This window comes from Puccinia triticina, chromosome 17A, assembly GCF_026914185.1.
Source record: "Puccinia triticina chromosome 17A, complete sequence".
NCBI lineage: Eukaryota > Fungi > Basidiomycota > Pucciniomycetes > Pucciniales > Pucciniaceae > Puccinia > Puccinia triticina.
Window position 1 is genome coordinate 1,311,356 of NC_070574.1, and position 24,430 is coordinate 1,335,785.

The 24,430-nt window shown below is 43.4% G+C and overlaps 3 protein-coding genes across 3 annotated transcripts; 1 reads left to right on the plus strand and 2 right to left on the minus strand.

The window, feature by feature from the left end:
* Positions 1–11,103: 11,103 nt before the first annotated feature.
* Positions 11,104–11,787, minus strand: PtA15_17A111 (uncharacterized protein; the record flags this gene model as incomplete). The annotated part of the gene is made up of 3 exons (XM_053164193.1): positions 11,104–11,237; positions 11,313–11,406; positions 11,491–11,787. 3 exons carry the CDS (start codon positions 11,785–11,787, stop codon positions 11,104–11,106), a joined length of 525 nt encoding a protein of 174 aa, XP_053028184.1.
* Positions 11,788–19,117: 7,330 nt separating this feature from the next.
* PtA15_17A112 (uncharacterized protein) lies at positions 19,118–19,906 on the minus strand (the record flags this gene model as incomplete). The annotated part of the gene is made up of 1 exon (XM_053164194.1): positions 19,118–19,906. The coding sequence occupies one exon, from the start codon at positions 19,904–19,906 to the stop codon at positions 19,118–19,120; it is 789 nt and encodes a 262-aa protein (XP_053028185.1).
* Positions 19,907–23,172: 3,266 nt separating this feature from the next.
* On the plus strand, positions 23,173–23,793 carry PtA15_17A113 (uncharacterized protein; the record flags this gene model as incomplete). The annotated part of the gene is made up of 1 exon (XM_053164195.1): positions 23,173–23,793. One exon carries the CDS (start codon positions 23,173–23,175, stop codon positions 23,791–23,793), a length of 621 nt encoding a protein of 206 aa, XP_053028186.1.
* Between the last annotated feature and the right edge of the window lie 637 nt (positions 23,794–24,430).

Below are 24,430 nucleotides of genomic sequence, written 5' to 3' on the forward strand. Positions count from 1 at the left end.
TTGCTAGGTGGAATTACCTTTGCTTCAAAGGAGACCTCACTATATTTTTCAAACAGGTTGAATTGTGTCTTGCAGCTTGCTCAGTTTGATGCTATAGCCTTTGACTTGCCGGAGAAAACCATCTGCAGAACCATCATTGCAAGAATTTCCGAAAGACGCAAAGGCATCACTGATCCTCTCATATCCAACGTGGAGCTAATGGAAAACTCAGATTTACTTTTGGAAACCCTTCAAGACATAGCTAATCACAACGAGGCAACCCACAAGCCCAATTACTCGGAGAAGCAAGCTACAGCACTGTTGAGCAACGGAAAAACCAGGCCACCTCTCAAATTTAAGAATGGCGTGCACAATCCAGAAGCCAACCATCCTGAGGAAAATTGTTGGGACTTGCATCCTGAGAAACAAACTATCCAAAAGCTCAAAGCCACCACCAACAACACCTCAAATACTGGATCTTCCTTGTCATTGTATGAAAAGCTGGCTTTTGCCAACTGCACCACCCTCTCTCTTTCAACCAATGTTCAAAATCTCTTTCTGGTGCTTGATTCAGGAGCCTCACATCACATGTTCAACAATTTTGACTTTCTCACTGACGTTGAGACTTGCAACATCCCAATCAGCACTGGAAAAGAAACTGCTGAACTTGTTGCCATCAGAAAAGGAACCACATCAATTTATCAAGCCACAGGAAAAATTCTTTTCCTTCCTGACTTGCTCTACGTTCCCGGTTTTGCCAGAAACTTAATATAAATGGTCAAAGTGATGAAAAATGGCGTCTCAATCAAAAAAATCAGCCAGTTGACTCACTAAGTCATCATTGATGATTCAGTTCACTTTATGTGCAAGCAACTCAATGGAGTACTTGATTTCATTCATCCTATTGGTACGGTCTCAACCCTGGTAACCACTCTGTCAGCATGCACTAACTCAGGCAAGACCACTCCATTTGAAACGTGGCACAATCACTTAGGTCACACCAGTATTGCTCAAATCAAAAACACACTCCCTGGAGTTGAACCAGAATCCAAATCCACGTGTGACACGTGCATGAAAGGAAAAATGTGCAAGCTCTCTTTCAAAGGTCACTTTGAAAAAACCCATCATCCACTCAAAATTATCCATGGAGATATTGTGGGACCAATCACTCCTTCAACCAACACCGGCGCCAAGTACTTCCTCACCCTTGTGGATCAACACGCGGGCTTCATCAGCATCACCGTACTTGAGTAAAAGCAAAAAGCGCCAGAGACTATCATTGAATTCCAGATCTTCTTCAAAAAACAGACGTACCATCCAATGAAAAAGCTTATCACCAATGGCGGAGGCAAATTCTGCAATTGACAACTGTCCACCGATCTCAAAGAATGCAGCATTCAACACAACATCTCTCCGCCTTACACCCCTCAACACAATGGGGTAGCCAAGAGGGCAAACAGGACGATTATCAACATGACCCAATGCCTCATGATCAAATCAAACCTGGCTAAAAAGTGGTGGGGAGAGGCTGCAAAAATAGCTGTGCTTGTCACTAACTGTCTGGCGACTCTTAGCAATACAAAGGTATCTCCTATTGAACAAATGTTCAAGAAAATTCCCAACTTCTCATTCTTCCCTCCCTTTGGTTTCAAGGCCTGGATGATCAAACCCAAGAACCTTTGAGGCAACAAATTTGACCCGGTAGCTCGGGAAGGAATCTTTGTTGGATACTCCAACAACTACTCCCCATACAGACTCATTCAACTTGATGACAAGAAAATCATCATAAAACGGCATGCTCTATTTGACAATGTGAGCCTGGGTCTCTATAGTGACAGAAGGACACAAGAAAGAAGGGGGGAATATTTGGATTTCTTTGGATAAAGAAAATACAAATATAAGAGAGAGAGAGAGAGAGAGAGAGAGAGAGAGAGAGAGAGAGAGAGAAACTGAGCAGGATCAAGATAAGCTGATGTTCAAGGTTATTCTGGTGGGAATGCACGTCCACTGGCAATGCTACCTCTTCAGAAGAGTGCTGCCAAGCTGTGCTAGAGAGTGCTACAGCCTCCTCTCACCAAAGAAACGTGGAGGGTCTCTGGATTAGACAAGTTTAATCCAGCCACAATTTTTTGGCTTCCTTCTGGATAGTCAAGGTTCTTTAAAGGGAAACCTATGTGGTTTGTTTCTTGCAAAAAGCACAGAAAAAGATGAAGTTAGGCAGGGACATCCCTGTGATCAAGAATGAGGCAAAGGCCAGCAAAGAAGAGCAGATCAAGCAAGACACAGAGTTGTACCTCTGAGATAAACAAGGTTCAGTGAAAGAGGTTACTTACTGTCAATATCCTAGGCGCCTGTGACAGTAGGTATACTGGGAGTGTTGTAAACTCTTTGGTGGTGATCCTGGGGTTATCTGGGGTGTGGTTCTGGTGTGCTGGAGTCTGTAGATCCGCCTCAGGCAAGGGAGATCCTGACTACAAAAATCTTCACAGTTTGATTATGTAATTTACATATGTACATGTGGTTTGGCGCGCCTGGTAGCGCTGACACGTCACAACTGCGCATGCGCGCCACAACTCAATAACTCAGGGAAGGAGTATAGTTACAAAGAGTTGGTAAGTGGTAACTAGGGTTAGAATTGCATGAGGAAACAGAATATGAAGTCAAAACAAGGTGATCTCTTAATATGAAAAAGATATGAAGTAGTTCATATGTAAAAAGTAGAAAAAAGGCAGACTTTAGGTCAGCTGAGTTGACTCTAAGGCTGACAGAAAAATTGGTATTCCCACCTCTTTCTACTATTAATCCCAGCTCCGAATCATTCTCCAACTCTCCTTTTCTGATGATTGGAGAAGACAGTCCTCTCCCGTTTGAGCATCTTGACAAAATTGAACCTCAGGATGTGCCTTTTGACGACAAAAGACGCAATGCTATATATAGACATTGATGAAATAATGGACCATTCTCATGACTCAGGTCATGATGATGAAGGGGATGCTGAAGACCAGTCCCAAATTCCACTCTGACGCATAAAGATTATTGGGCCTTGTCATCCTACCCTGATTGATAGCAGCATTGATCCAGCCAACATTTGCCAATTTCCTTGTTGTCAACCTGTATCCTTTAGCACTTCAACGTTTGAGCCTAGTAATCACTTTCAGGCAATTTGCAGTGAGGAGCGCGACTTCTGGATTACAGTGGAAGAAAAGGAAATCAACAACATGAGGTCCCATGAATTCTGGATTGAGAGATCGAGGCAGCCTGGGATGCATGCTCCATCAACTTGGGCTTACAGAAAAAAGCTTGGATCTAACAATGAGGTTATCAAGTACAAGGCCAGAATAGGTGCGCAGGGATTCTGGAAAACCTACAGACTAAACTCTGAGCTCAAGTATTCTCCAACAGGAAAAACCTCCTCTCTTTGGATGCTTCTTTCTTTTGCTGTTGTCAACAACCTACTCATTCATCAACTCAACATCCAGTCTGCTTTTCTTACCTTGAATTGAAAGAAGAGGTCTACATGCTTCCTCCCCCCGGTTACAAATCTGATCAGAACGTTGTTCTTGAACTCAAGAAGGCCATTTGTGGACTAAAACAAGCTTCTCTCACATGGTACAATTGGCTCAGTGAATTCCTTGTTCAAATTGGATTTTCTATCTCAGTTGCTGATCCCTGTGTATTCTGGCGAAAAAACGGCTCCCCAACCTGGATTTTTGCCCATGTGGACGATCTTGTTGTCATCTGCAAAAATCCGGAACTCTTTTGCAAGCAGATGTCCAACAAATTGAAGATCAAATACCTTGGGGAAGCCACCTTTCTCCTGGGGATGAAACTTGATCAATCTTCCAATGGATTAACTCTCAACCAATCTCAATGAATTGAGCAAAAACTAATTGAGTTCAACATAGCAAGTCTCCCTGCAGCATTGTGCCCTCTTGATCCAAAATTCCATCTTAGCAAGGCAAGCCAATTGGATATAGCTCAGTTCAAATTTCTTGGAGTTAAATATTGAGCACTCATTGGATCGCTAAGCTATCTAAGCATCCTGAATTGTCCTGACATCTTGTTTGCGGTCAGCAAACTATCACAGTACCTTGAGTCTTCAGGACTTTCTCACTATAAATCCGCAATGCAAGTTCTTTGCTATCTAGCCAGTACTCCTCAACTGGGAATCTCCTTTTTCAAAACTCAGCCACACCAACTTATAGTATCCATTGACTCTGACTGGGCCAATTGCCCGGACACCAGAAGGTCGCACACCAACTACATGGTGACACACAATCAACATCTCATATCTTGGAAATCATGCAAGCAACCAAAGGTCTCACTCTCTTCAACAGAGGCTGAGTACAAGGCTCTTTCCAATGCTTGTAAAGAAGTTGCATGGTTCATCAACCTCATCAAAGAAGTGCTTCCAGACCAACCTCACCAGTCTGCAACCGTTCTAGTCGATAATTGTGGAGCCATTGACCTAGCTCTGAGCCAGACCAGTCAAAACAGCTTCAGAACCAAACACATGGATCTCCGACTTCAATATGTCCGCAAAATGATCAGTTCAGAAACCATCAAACTTCAATATGTCTCAACTCAGAACAACATTTCCAATTTTCTCGCCAAACCCGTCGGACGTGCCAAGATCCGTTGAGCTCTGTCCTCAATCACTAGTCTCTCACCCAATGCTGCTCCCAGCTCTGCTACTGTGAGCAAGGCAGCCTTTCAGATTTCAACTGGTGTCAAGCACGTCAGCAGTTACAGGTAAGCATTCCAAAAACCCTAACTATACCCCTTAAGCCCGTTGCAAATTGCACGGAGCACTGCGGATGAACTAGAACAAAAATAACTAACCCAGTTCCCTACCATGTCTACAGACAAAAAAAATCAAACTGGCATTTCAACCAACCTGGTTGTTTACCAGATGAACTGGACCCTGCAAGCCCTGCAGAGGCTTAGGGATACTGACCAAGCTGGTCAAGATTCAACGTAAGAGTTTTTACCTGCGGCAGATCAAATGGCATATAAAAGGAGGTGCTCTTTGCATTCATCAATTGCTTACTCCTCTATCTGCTCTTGTCCATTTTGCAGCTGCCAAGCATTTTTCTCTTACACACCATACTTCCCGCATTTCCTTTCTTGTGATTGTCCTTCTCCCTAAAGTTGAGACACACTGTTGTAGAGCCAAGACTCCAGCCTTATTCTGTTTCACATTTCAGTCTTCACTCGTACTTTGAAAAAATACTTCACATAAACTCTTTGATCAAATCATACTCTCTTGTTTTCTTGTTATCATCAGCCTCCTGCAACAACCTTGTACCACATTGGGCCATTCTCAATTCTTTGCTTCCTTCTATTTTTAGAACACTTGAAGCTATCTCTTTTTGCGCCACTAATCCTGCTCTAAGGTAAGAGCAAAGATTCTGTTTTCATTCTGAACATACTCTTGTCTATAAAAACACTTTACATATCCTAACTAGCAATTAAATTCTCTAAGTTTGTTGATTCTTACACCCGCCAAGGGGCTCTTGGCAAGCAGGGATGTGTATGCCTCCTCTTTGCGAGGTATCTGCACGCCCTTGGCAAAGAAAGGGCATGCGACCATTGGCGGGCGTGCCCCACATGCCCTTTTTGAAGGGCGTGGGCGCGGTTGTGCCCCCGGGGGATGGGCGTGCATTTATCAACACCCGTTACATTGGGGGGTACCCCGGGTACCTGACTTCCACACCCGGGTACCTCCCCCTCCGCACCCAGGTACCCCCCCTTGCGGGTGCAGGGTGCAAGTATGATGTGGTGCTGCATTCCAAACCTTAAGTAGTATTTTATTATCTTCTTTTACATATATTCATCATTACACTGCCTATTACCCCACACTCATTCACAAGTACCTCATTATTATTACATATTCAGATTCTACGCCTCATTTCACCTATAGTCACCCATACATAGTATTCCTTTATCTTCAATGGTTCAATAGTTATGGAGGATATAAGACTGACAGAAACCTTACAGTCTTCATTAGTTACAATACTCATTTCATTAGTAACTTAGTTGAATCATTACATCACATTCTTTTCACAGATATTTTCTCACATGCTAAACTCTTTACATACATCGCTCATTATGTACTATGCCTATTGTACACATTACATCATTTGATCTGTGCTTACCCCTTTCAGTAGAGCTCATCATCACAAGCTGTTACTATGTTCACATCACTTTATATCACTACTTTGGTAGTTTCTTGGGGTTTCTGCCACTATATGTCATCCCCGCATGGGAATCCTTCTGCCATATGGTTGCCAAAATGTTGATAGGCCCCCAAAGATTCATTACATACCTTTAATGACCACAAAACCCCCAAATGTAGCAGCAACAGTCTGATCAGTTCACAAATATCACTACTTTGGTAGTTTCTTGGTGTTTCTGCCACTATATCTCATCCCAGTGTGGGAATCCTGCTTCCAGACGGTGACCAAAATTTTTACAAGCCCCCAAAGTTTCATTATGTACCTTGACTGACCACAAAACCTCCAAATGTAGCAGCTACAGTCTGATCAGTTGCCAAATATCACTACTTGGTAGTTTCTTGGTGTTTCTGCCACTATATCTCATCCCAGAATGGGAATCCTTCTACCATATATTTACCAAAATGTTGAGAGGCCCCCAAAGATTCATTACGTTCATTTAATGACCACAAAACCCCCAAATGTAGCAGCTACAGTCTGATCAGATCACAGATATCACTACTTTGGTAGTTTCTTGGGGTTTCTGCCACTATATGTCATCCCCGTGTGGGAATCCTTCTGCCATATGGTTGCCAAAATGTTGATAGGCCCCCAAAGATTCATTACGTACCTTTAATGACCACAAAAACCCCAAATGTAGCAGCAACAGTCTGATCAGTTCACAAATATCACTACTTTGGTAGTTTCTTGGTGTTTCTGCCACTATATGTCATCCCTGCGTGGGAATCCTTCTGCCATATGGTTGCCAAAATGTTGAAGAGCCCCCAAAGATTCATTGTGTACCTTCACTGACCACAAAATCCCCAAATGTAGCAGCTACAGTCTGATCAGTTCCCAAATATCACTACTTTGGTAGTTTCTTGGTGTTTCTGCAACTATATCTCATCCCAGCGTGAGAATCCTTCTGCCATATGGTTACCAAAATGTTTACAGGCCCCCAAAGATTCTTTATGTACCTTGAATGACGACAAAACCCCCAAATGTAGCAACTACAGTCTGATCAGTTCACAAACATCACTACTTTGGTAGTTTCTTGGTGTTTCTGCCACTATATCTCATCCCAGCGTGGGTATCCTTCTGCCATATGGTTACCAAAATGTTGACTGGCCCCCAAATATTCATTAAGTACCTTTACTGACCACAAAATCTCCAAATGTAGCAGGTATAGTCTGATCAGTTCCCAAATATCACTACTTTGGTAGTTTCTTGGTGTTTCTGAAACTATATCTCATCATAGCGTGGGAATCCTTCTGCCATATGTTTACCAAAATGTTGGTGAGCCCCCAAAGTTTCATTGTGTACCTTTACTGACCACAAAACCCCCAAATGTAGCAGCTACAGTCTGATCAGTTCCCAAATATCACTACTTTAGTAGTTTCTTGGTGTTTCTGCGACTATATCTCGTCCCAGCATGAGAATACTTCTGCCATATGGTTAGAAAAATGTTCAAAACCCCCAAACATTCAATTATGTACCTATACTGACCACAAAACCTCCAAATGTAGCAGCTACATTCTCATCAGTTCCCAAATATCACTACTTTGGTAGTTTCTTGGTGTTTCTGCCACTATATGTCATCCCAGCGTGGGAATCCTTCTGCCATATGGTTACCAAAATGTCGAAGAGCCCCCAAAGATTCATTGTGTATCTTCACTGACCACAAAATCCCAAAATGTAGCAGCTACAGTCTGATCAGTTCCCAAATATCACTACTTTGGTAGTTTCTTGGTGTTTCTGCCACTATATCTCATCCCAGCGTGGGAATCCTTCTACCATATGGTTACCAAGATGTTTAGAGGCCCCAAAAGATTCATTAAGTACCTTTAGTGACCACAAAACCACAAAACCTCCAAATGTAGCAGCTATATTCTGATCAATTCCCAAATACCACTACTTTGGTAGTTTCTTGGTGTTTCTGCCACCATATCTCATCTCAGCATGAGAATACTTCTGCCATATGGTTAGAACAATGTTTACAAGCCCCAAAGGTTCAATTATGTACCTTTACTGACCACAAAACCTCCAAATGTAGCAGCTACAGTCTGATCAGTTCCCAAATATCACTACTTTGGTACTTCCTTGGTGTTTCTGCCACTATATGTCATCCCAGCATGGGAATCCTTCTGCCATATGGTTACCAAACTTTCCAGAGGCCCACAAAGATTCATGATGTACCTTTAATGACCACAAAACCCCCAAATGTAGCAGCTACAGTCTGATCAGTTCCCAAATATCACTACTTTGGTAGTTTCTTGGTGCTTCTGCCACTGTATCTCATCGCAGCGTGGGAATACAATTGCCATATGGTGACCAAAATGTTGACCAGCCCCCAAAGATTCATGGTGTACCTTTACCGACCACAAAACCCCCAAATGTAGCAGCTACAGTCTGATCAGTTCCCAAATATAGTTTCTTGGTGTTTCTGCAACTATATCTCATCACAGCGTGGGAATCATTCTGCCATATGGTTACCAAAATGTTTACAGGCCCCCAAAGATTCAATAAGTGCCTTTACTGACCACTAAACCTCCAAATATAGCCGCTATAGTCTGATCAGTTCCCAAATATCACTACTTTGGTAGTTTCTTGGTGTTTCTGCCACTATATCTCATCCCAGTGTGGGAATCCTTCTTCCATATTTTTACCAAAATGTTTAGAAGCCCCCAAAGATTCATTAAGTGCCTTTACTGACCACAAAACCTCCAAATGTAGCAGCTACAGTCTGATCAGTTCCCAAATATCACTTGTGATATTTGGCAACCGATTTGATTGTAGCTGCTGCATAATGGATGTGAGCCAAAACACAATATTTCTGGATTTTATATGCAGAACAATTGACTCATGAAATTTCATGTTCAAATTATCCTCATTAATCTGTGATTGATAACAAAAGTAGATAAAAAAAAGAAGCTGAGAAAAATATGCTAAACCATGGTAAACTAATTTCAAACAGGCCTTCTATCCATGTAGCACTTCAAGTATGATGTGCAATATCTACAGGAAGTTCAAACAATGAAATTAACAATGTGTGCAGGATGATATCATGAGAGCGGTCAGGGGTCAATGTTTTTCGTTTTTTGAAAAAAAGTAGATTTGGAGAATTCTGATAACATCAATTGTTGAAGTCAAAAAAAAAAAAAGAAAAAAAAAAATTGAGACTCCTCAGCCTCCCTGCATTAATCCTACCTAAAACTTGCAATGTCTTTTTTTCATGAAGGATTGAATAGTGTACGTAGAAATTTGTGAATGTTATCAGGAAAATATAATTAAATATACCTGTGGCTTGATTAGGATTGTGCCTTCCATCTGACATCCTGGAGGTGTTCTGGTCCTGGCGCTAAGCGCGGTTGCAGTTTTTTCCGGAGACTTCCTTTTCAAGGGTTGTTCTTCTTTGGCAATGTCACGGACCTGATTCATGAGAAGCTTGTGGTTGCACATTAAATCAGGTTTGCATGAGAAATGAATCCGTGAGGGCTTGGGGAGCGGTACCGAGTTTGACAACAATGATCCTACACATGCGTTCCTGCTAGTGTGTGCTTCTCTGATGGAGGCAAAGTTAGTGAGACATCTCTTGATGCCGTCAAAGAAGTCAAGCATATTTCCCTTGTATTTGAGATCTTGTCAGGCTGTGATCATGCATGATCACGGCCTGACAAGATCTCGACAAAAATAAATGACTTCACCCAACTAATTTTTTCTTTTTTTTGCCCAGGTGAAGAGCAAAAATTCAAGGGAAACAAGGGAGTGTAATTTGCATAAGAATGAGCTAAGCTGAGAGTCTAGCCTTATCAGAATTTCTGGGGCAATATATAGAATATATAGAAAACCTTCCTGAAAGACGCTGCAAAGCAATCAAACATATGGAATCATTTCTTTTCCAATCCAGTACCATAATTTCTTATCTCTTACTATACTCTTGCTTTTGTGTTTTTTTTGGTTTCATATTTGATAGGTTTTTATTCATTCACTCAAGGACTATTTCTCATTTATAGCTATCCACATTGTCAACTCAAAGTTGAATTGTATTTGTCTCTTTTAAGGTGTATATATTTCAAATGTTATCAGGCATGGCCACTAATTTGATACCTATAAATTAATTACATCTATATAACAAACATGAAAGAAACCCAAAAATCATTTGACATTTTCACTTCCTTCTCCGCATTCATTCACTTTTGTTTCTGCTACTTTGGGTATAATGAGGCCGGTGGCAATAAGATGTTGAACAAACGCTTCTGGTGCATTGTCACTAAATACAACCTCCCCACTTTGATCTGAATTTGCGCTTCTCTTATTTGTAGCGATCACGTGAGTTACATTAGGCTGCAAAAAAAATGTCTGTTCTTCTTCACTCAACGGAAGCGCTTCTACAGTTGAGCCTAAAAAGAAGCAGAACAAAAAGAAAGTTAACTGATTATTCTACAAGGTGATCAGGTTCATATTAAACTATACCTTTGGAGTAAGTAAAGATATCCAAATCGGCGGTCAAGGGGTTATTCGATTTTTCCATGAGCCAATGCTGTATCCATCCTTCTTGTAACTCCATCATCAAGCTGTACATCTCAGAGGAAACAAAGATCCCAGACACCATTAATCCTACAAGGTTTGCTTTATCGTTTTTGTTTCTTGGCATATTTCCGTGGTTTTGATTTTTACAAGCTCCCGGATCGTTTTGTTGGATACCATTGTTTTTAACCGCTTTCCAATCTGCTTCATTTGGGTATACATTGTAAAGATTTTAGTATTGTTTTATCAAGAAATGCGCAAATACAACTGAAATTGAACTCACCAGTTGCAATGGTGGGACTGTCCTTGATCCAATTCTCACTTTCAAACATCATCAAAGGTTGTTCAACTGGTGACCCGGGTTCCGTTCTGATCGGCGAGATCAAGTATGTTTGCTGTGCCATAGTTCAAGGGGTCTGTGTGACTTTGTCTCCAGGATTCTCGGATCATCTTCGTTTTTCTCTTTCTCAACGTGTGCGGTGGTCTTTTGGCGCTTACATCTGGCCCCTGCATCCTCTACATACATAGGGAAAAAGAAGTCAGCAGCCAATTGCATCACAGAGCATGAGTAGATTGAAGAGAAAGGCATACCGTGAATCGGAGATGTTTTACGGATACAAATATGGGTCGTACCGGGCTCGCTTGGGCCTGGGGCAGAGTCATCATTTGCGTCTTGCTGACTTCGCTGTTTTTCCCTTGATTTTTTTGATTTGGTCAAAGAGTTTTTTGGTGCCCGAGTCTCGTCGTTTTTCCTTTTCAATTTTCTCACTTTGGTAGCAGGAATGTCGGTATAAGCACCTTGGCCGGAAGTCTCTTGAAGTTTACCCTTCAATTTTCTCACTTTGGAAGCAGGAGCGTCGATAGGAGTATATTGACCGGGTTTTCTCTTGTTATATAATTTCAGCTTGATTGATCCTGCTTCTGCCGGTGCCGGCAAGATCGATCCCGCGTCTGCCGGTGCCGGCGAGATTGATCCTGCGTCTGCAGGTGCTAGCAAAGCCGTGCCATCACTGACATCATTGTGCAAGGAGGTCAACTCACTACTTCCCCGCGCCGTTTGATTCATTTTGTTTGGTAGGGAGTTTTATCGAGCAGAAACAGCAGAAGGGCTTTGGCGGATTTGGCTATGGTCTATCAAAACGCATAGGTAGTTAGTATTTTCCAAAAAGAATCACTGATGGCTGATGGATAGAGTAAGATTAAACTGACCTGAAAATGAGCAGTATGGTGCAATTAATTGTTTCAGCAACTTGATAGAAAGATTTGATGTACCTTTTGCAATTCCTAGCAGCTTCAATTTTTGTCTGATTTCCGACTTTGTCACACCTTTTGCGTAAGGGTTGAATTCCAAAGATTGAGAGCAATCCATCAATGCCCGCCGCAAATTTTGATAATATATGGCACAAGGAAACACAAAGCAGTATCAATGGATTTGGTTCAACAAAACACAAAGTAGTACCGATGGACGGATTCAATATGAAAAACGTCTCACAAGAACCACTTGAAGCTTCTGCGTGCAAGTCATGACTCATCTATTTTCGCAAGTAGTGCACTATGCTTGTAAGTATTCTTAGTCAATGTTATTCAATGTGATTCTCCATTATGAATCAAAAAGACAAGATTGGTGAGACTGGCTAGGCAAATGGTACTTCCAAAAAGGCTACTTCTTTCAGTTTTATGGCCATGCCCCATTTGCATATGTGGAAAAAAAGGAGATTTGTTGCAAGAGAGTCTGTAAGCTTGTACGCAGATTTCTAAATGAGTTGTCCTGCTCCGCCCTAGAGTGGCTGCGCTGTAGGGGTATGAGTGTTCACAACGGACAGTGTGTACAATGTTTAGATCAAGCTGAGAAAAATCTAAGTCGACTGCATATCAAAGGTGCTGGCAAATACTACTACATATTTATTTGAAGGAGAGAACCGGCAGTTGCAATCATTGATTCTTGTCATGACACAATGAATACTAAGCATTCCTTTAGTTTTCATCCAAAGGAAAGGCCGCTGGGTGATGCTCATGGTCACTAGTAGTAGAATTAGGACTTGGAATGTTTTGCACCAAGGGACTTGGGATGTTGACTGCCCCACCGACAAAAACCCTGCCGGCATCTCCTATTTAAGAGACAAGGTATTCCAAATCCAACATTCCCTTCCCAACCTTCATCTCAATCACCACCGACATAGTAGCTCTAGGTTTTGCGCCACAACTGTTTCCTGTCACAGTCAAACAAACCCCTTCTTTTCTTCCGACACAAATCAAAATCACCATGCGCATTTCAAACCTGTCAGAATTTAGTCCTAGTAATGAGAAAGATACTACTGCTACTAAACCACACAAAGATGATTCTTGTCATGGAGATTTAGTTCCATTTGCGCTTGTGGGTCATGCAGCGACGTTTGATTACGAAGCCCTCAGGCGTTCTATTCCTGCTGAGATTCTCAAGGAACTGTACCATATCTCAAAATCCGAGGGGCCAGCGGGCATGCGTATGGATGATGGGGAACCCCAAACGTGGATTTTGGTAAACAAGGACGGTAAGTCAACGGGGTTGAAAGTTTTGTTTGGTTCACATATGGCAACAACCTTACATCTGCGTTATACATTACATCCAGGCAAAATAGTACATGGTCCATTGACAGGTCCTTTGGATCAAGAACTCCTTGTCAGCTCAGTTGGAGAGGCCAAAAAAGCAGCCAGCGGGACTCACGAGGATTAGAATACTCCTGTCGTTGTGACCAGCCCATTCGAAAGTGCAGCAGATGATTTTTATTGCCTTTCAAACACAGGCAGCTGGACTAACTGACCATTTGTTTTTGTGCATGTAATCTGTCAGGGGTTGATCAACCATTCACGGAAGCCGAACTCAAAGGGGAAATGAGAACTCTCATATTTACCAGTTGATACCAAGGTTGTTGCCAACACTGGGTCGCTACGCTACGCTACGCTATTTCAGTGCTACGCGTTAGCGTAGCGGCAAAAAGCGCCCATCTATTTTGCATAGCGTTAGCGCGCTGTTAGCGCCGCTACGCTGCGCTAATTTTCAGTGGCGCTAACAGCGCGCCAACTCTTTGTTAGCGTTAGCGCGCCACTACAGTCGCTACGCTACGCTGCGCTGCGCTACAGCGCTTTTAGCGGAAAAAAGCCCTTTTTTCCCGCTAAAGGCGCTGTAGCGCGCGCTCTTTTGCGCCCTGCATGCGTAGCGTTAGCGCAATTGCACGCATCTGCGCTAACGCTACGCTATCAGCTAAAATAGCTGCGCATCGCGTGCGCGTAGCGTTAGCGCATATGCGTGCAATTGCCCTAACGCTACGCTAAAAAATAGCGCATTTGCGCTGCGTCACGCTACGCTAACCGCTATGTTTAGCGTAGCGACCCAGCGTTGTTGTTGCCCACCCAGCAAGCGCAACTCATTGAAAAGCTTCAAGAAGACCATGGTTATGGCAAGCCCATCAAGATGAACTGGACCAACTAGTTGTTGAACTCTCCTTCTCAAATTTTAGAATTGTTTTAGAGATTTCCATTTGATGATAAGTTGTACACCTGTGCTTGTGTGGAGTAGCCTCTAGTATTGCCTCCTTATCACCTCCTTGAGGTCTTGATTGACCTGAATTTCACTGTGTTTTGCAAATGGATGTCCCAAAAGCTTGTACTTTTGGGTGCCATAAATTGAATTAAGACTACGGATATTGTGCTACCTGCTTTGATAGCTTGCTGCAGTGTGTTTGTGTCTTGCATTCAAATTACGCACGGAATATGAATGAGTGCCCCACTTCCTCTCTTCCTCAATCTTTTTTTACCTCAGCATTTGGATCAGCAATGTAGGATCAGTTATTAAATGATCGGAAGCATGATCCAAAATCAAAAAAGAGTGGATTCAATTTTTCATAATTTCAAGTAGGAAAGTAGACTAGATCAACAAAGAGCTCCTGCTGGAGAACTGCGTTGTTTAGATAATTAAATAAAATTGAAGTTCCTTTGCATCTCGCTGAACAAATTTGATTGAGTCAGTCACGATCAAGGGAAACCATTGCAATGGTGGGAGTGTTCAGATTAAGGTAGAGCTCGCCAGGGTTATATTCAATCCATGCGCAATTAGAAACCACATCTTGAACATTGATTAGATAATCTTTGTCTTCATCATTAACCGGTAATCACACAGTAGCTTGCAGTTCAAATTCTTTCAGTTGGTCAAAAGGATTATGTTGAGATTGAGGGAGAGGTGGGAACGGTTTGACCATGAGCCAGGTTTTGGTGAAGTTTTCCTTATCTGGAGTTGTTTGTTGATGGGTAAAGATCAATTAAATCTGCGCAAAGCGTAGTTGACTTGGTAACTCCGGCTTCAGTAACACTACACTATTCTTACGGTTAGCAGCCCACGTAGAAAAGGTGACATTGGCGTGGAGGAAGTGACGGTGCAAATATGGCAGTGAGATGACAACGGAGTGGTGCTTTCTTTGTCTCGACCACTCAATTCACTCCATACACTAGGCAATGCCCAGCGTCCATGCCCCTCTCTTGTGTTAAGCAAATCGGTAAGCTTTTGCGCTTCAGCGGTAGTAAGGAGGTCTGTAAGGGCAACATTCTGAGTTTTTCAAGGGGCTGTTGAGGAGGGTTCATAGAGTTCTTTCAGTTTGGGAATATGAGGCCGCAAGATTTCAGGAAAAGCCTTGGGAGAGTCTAATAATGCACGTAAGCTCCCTGCGCAACAGAAATGACGGAGGAATGTGATTTCTAGTTCGCCTAAGCAAGAGAGAAAAAAAAAATAAAAAATCAGTGAAAAGGATTAGATTGATTGCAACAAGAATGTCAATGTCATAATTACCAATATGATTGTTATGACTTGAAAGTAGAATTTGCCCCATTAGTCTTTCCATAGGAAATGACCACCAAGCACGAACAGTTCCAAATTTAGCCAGACATTCTCCTAAATGCATTGATAGATGGTGGTTGGGCGCGAGTGGACGATTGGGGAAAATAATGAGTGCACTTGTAAGGTATTTGTGAATGTGGTGATTGTATGATTCAATACGCTGCTTAGTCATTGAACGTCTCAAGGCAGTGTTGACAGCAGAGACCAAATGTGCAAAATTCTGTAACAATGAGACGTGAATGCAATTTTTGCTGTGTCAAATCTTCACCAAAACAAGCGGTAGTTGGATAAGGAAGAGGTTACGCCACTCATCGGCTTTGAGTTTTCCATAAGAAGCTTTTGCCAAAACAGGGACGTAACCGTTGATCCAAGAGGGAATGTTGATTTGAGGAAAGATGTTGTTGATCTGATCTAGCATGTTTGAATCAAAAACGCATTCATCCTTGGGTTCTTTCCAGATACCATCCCAACCAGAAGGAACATTGAAATAGTAGTTGTCAGGAGAGGTTTGTGAACCGTAAAGTTGGTTGATAAAAGGGACACCCTGAGGATTTGCGGGTGATTGATCTTCAGGTTTGTCTGGTTGTGTTGGAATGGGCTGTTTCTTCTGCCTCTTGAGCTCTTCTTTTGATAGCTGTGACAATTCTTTCCTTGTGATAGGACGGTCATAATTGTCTTCCGGGTTTGTTGTTTTAGAACTCATCTCCCAAAAACGCATACAGTGCCATTTTAGTAGCCCAAGCAAAAGGTTATGCATTGCGTCAAGACAATGAAATTCAACCAGTTTCCAAGAGGAGAGTTCAGTGAGCACTGAGTATCAGATCCCTTGCTCCTCAAATATGTTTCTTTGGTCTGCAAGGGATGCTGCATCACGTGAGGCGTGGGCCCATCGGATAAAGGTTTCAGATAATCTTGGAACCCAGGTAGACATGTCAAGAGTCTCAATTTCGTCTTTGCTGATGTAGCAGAAAGAGCACATATTGAGGTTTGCGGAATGGCCAGCAAAACCAATGGCACGTTGCATGGCAGGGAGATCTGCAAACACCGGAATCAGCGCGGCAAATATACGACGTCCTTTTGGATGGCGGGCCGTACTAGAGAGATAAACACCAGGCGTCCAAAGCTCCTGCAGTTGCTGGACAAGAGGATTGAGGATCCAGTTGGTTTGGGTGAGACTGGGTTCTGTAGGTCCTGGAGCTATACCAACCAGGTAAATGTTTTTGGGCAAGAATCGGATGGAAAATGGAAGGCTGAGGCAGACAAGGACCACAAAGGTAATTGAGGCGTATTTACCAGCTTTCTTGTTGCCAAAGGGGTTGATCCCATCAAGAAACAGTCCAAAAACGAGGTTTCCAGATCGAGCTGTAAAAGGCGCTCCGTCAGGTCCTAGGAATTCTTTCCAAATTTGCAATCCTTGAATGTTGCAGAAAATTGAGCTGGGATTTTTGGGTGGGATGGAAAGGTCCAATTGGTCCTCTATGCCCTGGCGGGAGAAAAACCGTGCAAGCCATTCCAACAGTAACTGCAACCCAAAAAGCCGGTTGGGAACCTTTTTACCATCTCGCATGCGGAAAAAGGGCTTTCCACATATATTTCGCTGGGTGTCGGACGTAAGTGTACAATTGATTGCTTCGCCATCAGGGTTGTCTGAGTCTTCTAGGGCATCCTCTTCATGGCGGCAGCGATTTGGGGCTTGGTCCAATGGATAGGTAGTAAAGAACTTTGAGCAGCAGTTGAACCAAATGATGGAGGGATCAATACCAAGCCATTTGATCACACTATGAATGTTTTTTGGGAATTTAGCCAAGGGACTGGTTGTTGTTGGATCCAAGGTTTTACATAACAACAATCCGGTGGTCAGGCCTTTGCAATGCATGAGCTCGATCAAGTTGTGTTGCCTTTGCAACAACCATCCACTTGTGGCGTTGGCCGACAGCTGCAGAATAGTCAATATAGCCGTGATCAGGATGGAGTAAGTGAAAACCGGAGGCGTTGCATGGAATTTAGACATTGTAAAATGTGCTGGAATTCAGGAAAGTTAGTTCATTGAGATATAGGGGGAAACCACGTGAGGCATATCAAAACTAGAAGTGGGACTAACTAGTGGCACACTCTGGTGCAAATTTCTCTGCTTCCTTCTCGGTATGGTTGACTGGTACACGCTCCTCGTGGTCCTTGTGGTTCTGCTCACCCGGTGATCTTAAGCGAGTAGCATTCTCTTCGTCCGATGGCATCAAGCAAGTTGCTTCTAAAGAGTTTGACAAAGCTTCTAACACGGATTAAAGCGGTGTGTGGGTATTGGTTTCCTTGGGATCAGCTGGAAGAACTTCTGAGAGAAAGAGAAAGACAAATGTAAGGATAAGAGGAATCACGATCAGACAGACAAATAAATTGCCAAGGTAATCTCACGCAGACTATGGCTTTTCTCTCCAACGGCTGGGGCACCTGTGGGGAGAAAGAAGCAAAGATTAATTGGCTGGTATAACGTGTATGGGGGAGACGGAACGGAAACGGAAAAAGAAATGTCATTCACTAGGATAGAATAACATATGACACGTACTATTATTGATAATGGCCAAAGTGGAACCTGATGCCTGACTGTGCGGAGCCAGAAGTCCATTCAAAAGAGTTGGAGGGAAATGGCCAGCCTCCTGGTCGGCTACTTGATGACGTCTTGCTGTTTGAGGTTCAACTCGTTGGCCCGGGAGCCAAATGCTCTGCCGTTCGTCAAAAAACTTCCGGGTTCCACATAAGTTTGTTATACAAGTGCAGACGGTTTGGGGCTTGACCTCCACTTGCTTTGGCATGGTTCATTAAGGTGCTTGCCTACTAAAAAAAGGTTGTATATCTGGTTGGTCTGAATCACCATTCACCACCAGCATGCAGGTATGTATGTATACATACATGTATTTAAGTAAATACATACCTCAAGAAAGTAAATAATTCTGGATTGCTATGTACACAGCGCTCATAGCGTGTGTTCATCTCTCAATAAGACCCCCAGTGAAAAATTTAGTTATAAGAATTTCAGAGCAGGCTTGGAATGACCTCAAACAGAAAATGGAAGCGGCAAGCATGTTCCTTGTCTTCAAGGCGTGAATAACTTTATTTAAAAAATACAAGCCGGAGGTGAACAATTTTGGTTATAACAAATACCAGGAGGGACTTAAGTTGAAGACCGATAAAGAAAGGAAAACTGTGGGAACTAAGATTTCCAAAGTATAGTCAACCAAACAGCCGGCATCTGACTCAATGCAACAGCAATGTATTGAGAGGATTTAAAGAGACTCCGAATGCCTGCCTAGAATTAAGGGCCCTCAGCAATTTCTCCAGCCATCTCGACTTCAACTTCATCCTTTTCTTGCGTTTTGCCTAGCTCCTCAGACACGCAAATGTAGTAATGGACGCCCTCAAAGGCTGCGGTATGAGGGACAAGATCTTGCACAAATTGTTCATAGACACTTAACAGGACGGCTTTTGGCTGAGATCCTGGTAAAAAGATGTGCGGGCAGAAAAATTGAAGCGCGTATCAAAGCTCATCGCGGGTGAGATATCTGTGATAAGGGGCTGGCACAACGTAGGGTGGGCAAGTGAATGGAGGGGGATAACCTCCAACAGGAGGGGCCATGACGTGTTGGTGATAAGCAACAATTGCGGAATGTTTTGACATGGTCTCTGGGAGTTTGACCTTAGGCTTGAGTTCGGCAATGATGTCAAGTATTATTTCAACGGTGATGCTGGGGTTGTTGGGATTAATCCCAGAGAGATTGATTGTGTCGCCCTTGCCATTGACATTACTTTCAGATTTTTGAGCCTTGCTAGTCACCAAGGCTTCCGTTTCTTTGAGCTCGTCCAGGTATGCGTCAAAGTGCGGCTTGACCTTTTCTAGGAACTGACCGACGAGAAAGCGTTTAGAAACGTAATTACGAGCCCCCCCAGAAGGTTTCCAGGACAGGTGAAAGTGAGTGATGACTTTGGTAAGAATCTTCTTGGTACATTGACGCTTTTCAAAATCAACCTCGCGCACCAAGAGAAAATGAAATTTCTCTGGAAGAGTCGCAATGAGGTCAAACCCTTTGGAATCATTTGACTCCTGATCTGCGAGGGACTCATTGTGTTCTAGTGCGTCCGTGAGATCCGGCGAGTCCTGTTGATCCGGCATAGTTGGCGGAGGCGTCTTCAAGGCAACTGACATGGGTTGATCTTCGGGGATCTTTGGCTTGTCCTTTGGTCGCTTTCCATGGTGCTGTGCTTGCAACGGCCAGCAATGCCCCCCCAAAAGGCCTTTCCAGATGACCGCGCGCTGAGAGTTGGGCATTGTTGGCATGGGAAATCTGGCCGCAAATGGAGATGATAAAAACCAGGTATAAGTCGGCACAATCTGCCCGCCTATCCAAGAACAGGAGACTTGCCTATATGTTTAAGTTTCTCAAAACCTCGGGCTGCGTACGAAAGCCGGTTCTGAATCCAAGTTGAAGTATCAAACCTAAGAAAAATTAGAAGCAAGCGTAAATAAGTCAATCAATTTCATTCTGGGCTGTGTAATAATGGGAGACTTGCCTATGTATGTATCTCAAATGTGTGAAAGCTGGTGTTATAAATCCGAGTTGAACTATTGAAGCTAAGAAGAATCAAATCACATATAAGTCAATCAATCCAATTGGGTCCCTATCCAAGAATGGGGAACTCGCCGCCTATATATATAGTGTTAGGAAGCAGCGGAAAAAATGCACGCAGCGGAGAGATTCAACTCTAAGTATCACAGATAAGTGACTGTCCAGGCAAAACGAGTTGTGATAAGCAAGCTAATCTCTTGGAATGGAGGGGATATGTAACAAAAGGCCACAAAGCAAACCGGTTGGGCAGTAATTTCAGACAAGCCAAGTGAATTCGGCCCGGGTTTGAATAATAGGAGACCTCAGGTAATTCAATGTCCGCCAAAAGGTGAGTGATCTCTGTTGCTGTCAGCGGAACTCTAAGTATCACAGATAAGTGACTGTCCAGGCAAAACGAGTGGTGATAAGCGAGCTAATCTCTTGGGGTGGAGGGGATATGTGTCAGCCTGTATGTAACTAACTGTGTCTGAGAGGGTTGTTACTATCAAGATGATGGTGTAAGATGCCAAGGATGGGCCAATGGGTTCGTGGTAAGACCTGTAAAAGGTTTCACTCTATCAGTAATCTTGACTGAGAGGCTTGCTCAATTAAGGCGCATCCAGATCAACACAGAGTGTTAATAGGCATCCAAGGAATAACTCAACTTGGGTTCGTGGTTTTACCTACAGAAAGGTAAGGGTAATCAAGAGTTGAGAGTATTCCTGAATTGAATGATGGGTGAGAATGAAAGCACTGTTTAACTATAGTATGGGTTAAACTTTGCTGTAATAATATTCTGAGGGATAAACAGTCCTGAGGGTTGTGTTTATATAGAGGGGAAAAGAGCAGGAAGTAATATGAGGCGCTTGGAGGCGCTTCAGGACCAGGGGGGAGCTGGAAGCGCTCAAGGGAAGCAGATCCTCGTGAGGATCAACATTGGAAATGATCAGGGCAGTGTAATTATCAGTACTGATCCTGGATCAGTAGCAGTGCACACTAGCTGATCATAACCAATCATTGATTCCATTCAGTGCTCTTTGAATTGGATTACATCATGTATTGTTTATGTAATTATATCATAACCAATATATTATGTAAATGGGGACTGAGGCGTAACAGGGGATAAATGAGTGATACCTGTCTTGGGGTATTTCACGTGTACAGTAATATTACAATGTATTGTAATCTTGCTGTTGCACGTAACTTAACTCTCATAACAACAGTACATTATGGTAACTGTATTTAACTATGGTTATCTGTAATGTAATGTATAACAGGAGTACATTCTTAAGCTTGTATCAAATGATATACATATGTAATAAAGGTGTAAAAGGAATGTACTATATGTAATGTGAACAATTGCAGGTACTTGGTACGTGTAAGTTACTGTGACACGTACTCTGTGGCTGACAATATGTAACAAAAGGCCAAAAAGCAAACCGGTTGGGCAGTAATTTCAGACAAGCCAAGTGAATTTGGCCCGGGTTCGAATAATAGGAGACCTCAGGTAATTCAATGTCCGCCGAAAGGTGAGTGATCTCTGTTGCTGTCAGCGGGTGGAAGGTGTATATAAAGGAAGTGGTTTGTGCCATGAAGGCACATTAATAAGGCCAATTGATCCAATCTGCATAAGAACGAAGGAACCTGATTGATATCATCCTTCTTTTGTCAAGCGATTGGATGGACGTAACATCTCAAGATGAATAGCATGCGGGTGTGTCCGCACTATTTTTTGGTTGCTTGATAATTTCAATCCAGCCTCTCATAAACCTTATGTAGGCGGCTGGATCATAGCATGAGGTTGGTACTAAATTAGTCCAGTCTTGAAAACGGACTACCTGGCCCAAAAGAACGACCGGACTTTGACACTTATAATTCAATATGGGCACCCCAAAAGCAAGTGAATAGGAATAGCATTAGAGCTGCTATGGCAAAAATGATGATTCCTCCTTTGCAATTCAAGCCCAAACCATTGGCACAACAGAAGCTGGTGGGTGAACGTGGGCAAAATGATATCCCTCCTTTGCAAGTCAAGTCACAAAGGAAGTTGATGGTGGGAATCATTTTTTATTCCTTTGCAAGTTCGAAGCAAGCCCCTGGCGGCCCCCCCTTAAACATTGCAACTTAGCTAAGTGGAAGAAGCTCACCAGACCCCAAGAATATTACTCAGGCAGATTTTGCTTAAGTAGGATTCTTTCTGACTACCCTTTCTTCTTGCTACCGTCTATAAAATTGCATCCGCTTGGTTTTTTTTTTCCTACTGCACGCCTACAACCGGTTCATTACCCCAGCCTCCAATTGATTTGTCCCATTTCCATCTGTCCTACCATTCCCAGCTGAAGCATTTTATACTGCCAAATGAGTTCTGACTCCGAACCCACCAACGGAAGTACCCCAACATCCGATCCCTGTTCCGGATCCAGTCCACAGGCCCACACGTCTGATTTTGAGCATTGTGAGATGCGATTTTGGTTGATTTCATTGAACTCAGTTCATTGTGATCTGATTTGCCTATTTACTGCAGATGGGCACAACCCAATTGAGCAGCGCTTGCATGACCTTGAGGCACGTGTTGATACCCTCATACGCAGTTGTGGCATTTATGGACTGCCGAGTGTTGTCGATCAATTTGAAACCCTGGAACAGACCAAGGTGCTCATACGTGGTTGTGGAATTTTTGAACTACCCCGTATTGCCAATTGAGTCGAAAATTTGGAACAAAGTCATACCATACTTGGTAAGTATTTTTATTAGCCTCTTAGTTACATCCCAGAACAAAAGAAGCTCAAATTGAGTTTTTGCGATTCAGCTGCTAGTATTTGGCGACGACCCCTCCAAAACAGGCTTTGGTTGCTGCACTCAAGAAATGCTGAATTTTGCGGTCAGTTTTTCAACATTTGTATTGGGCAAATATTTGGTGGATCCCTGCTCACAAATCCTTTCTTTGCCTCATGTCCCAGGTGAACTCAACCAATTTTTTGATTGATTGATGGAACTCAAAGATTGCATCAGGATTACGACATCGGATGATCAGCCTGGGACGGCCGCAGGCTTGGCGACTAGCTCGGCCGCAGGCACGGCGGCTAGCTTGGCGAATAGCCTGGCCACTGGCTTGGCAACTAGCTCGTCTCCTGTCTTAGCAACTCTCTCGGCCCCTTTCTTGGCGACTTGCTCGGCCCCCTTGGCGACTAGCTCAACCAGAGCCCTCCGAAATGACGGAGGAGACCAATGGTACTCGGAATTGGCGGGAAGCCAAGTAATGCTTATTGAAGAATTACATGGCCGAGTAGGTTCAGCTTTGGCTACGGCAAGATCTGGAAATTTCTCTGATGACGCCCGGGCCTCAATATCAGCCATGTATCAGGCCAAACTGACCAGCCTTTGTTTAAAGCAAATCGCATTAGTCAAGGAAGTCGTCGAAGATTTAGGAACCAGGATCTTTTTAGAAGATGCCCCCTTCTGGTCCGCAATACTAGACTGCCTGAGCCAAAGACCGGAATTTCAGCAAATTGACAGCGCACTGGCTCACATCCAACTCATGGTCCTGTTGCTGAAGAAAATGGGAATCCTCACCAAGACAGGAGACCCTGTGCTTTTGAATGTGCAGTGAAATGCACCAGTTGTTCAGCAACCTGACAATCCAACTGCCCCACCGCAAAGTAAGTGAGATCTCCGAGTACACAGCAATTGGCAGTTTTGTTGATCACCTCCATTCCATCCATCTTGGCCCCAGTGCCTACAGCTTCTCTCCCCCATGATCGTACAAGGCAAAACGGCCCTTCCTCCATAACGGAAAACACACCTCCTGTTGCTGGGCCCCACCATTCACACACCCAACCAACCCTTGGAAGCTTTGGCTATACCCATTGGCGTGGGCCACCGGAAAATCAAATGAGCCCCAAGGGTAAGAAGTCCGCTATTGTACAGCCTGGGAAGACCATCAATTCTTATCTCTACACTTGCTTCAGGTGTCCCAACCGCGCCATTGAAGTTGTCTTCCCCTGCTTCATCTCTGCCAAACGGGGACATTGAGTCACTTCTCCACCGCCTTCCATGTGGTCCAACACTGCCTGGGAGCTTCCCTGGTGAACCTGTCCTGGGAGCTTCCCTGGTGAACCTGTCCTGGGTGAAACCTTTAGCAACCCACGCTCCAGTATTCAATCCATAGCCGCTCGCACGTTTTCTGCTCCCTCCTCCCTGCCCAGCGGCAACATGAACTCTATTCTGAGACGCCTTCGACGTGGTCT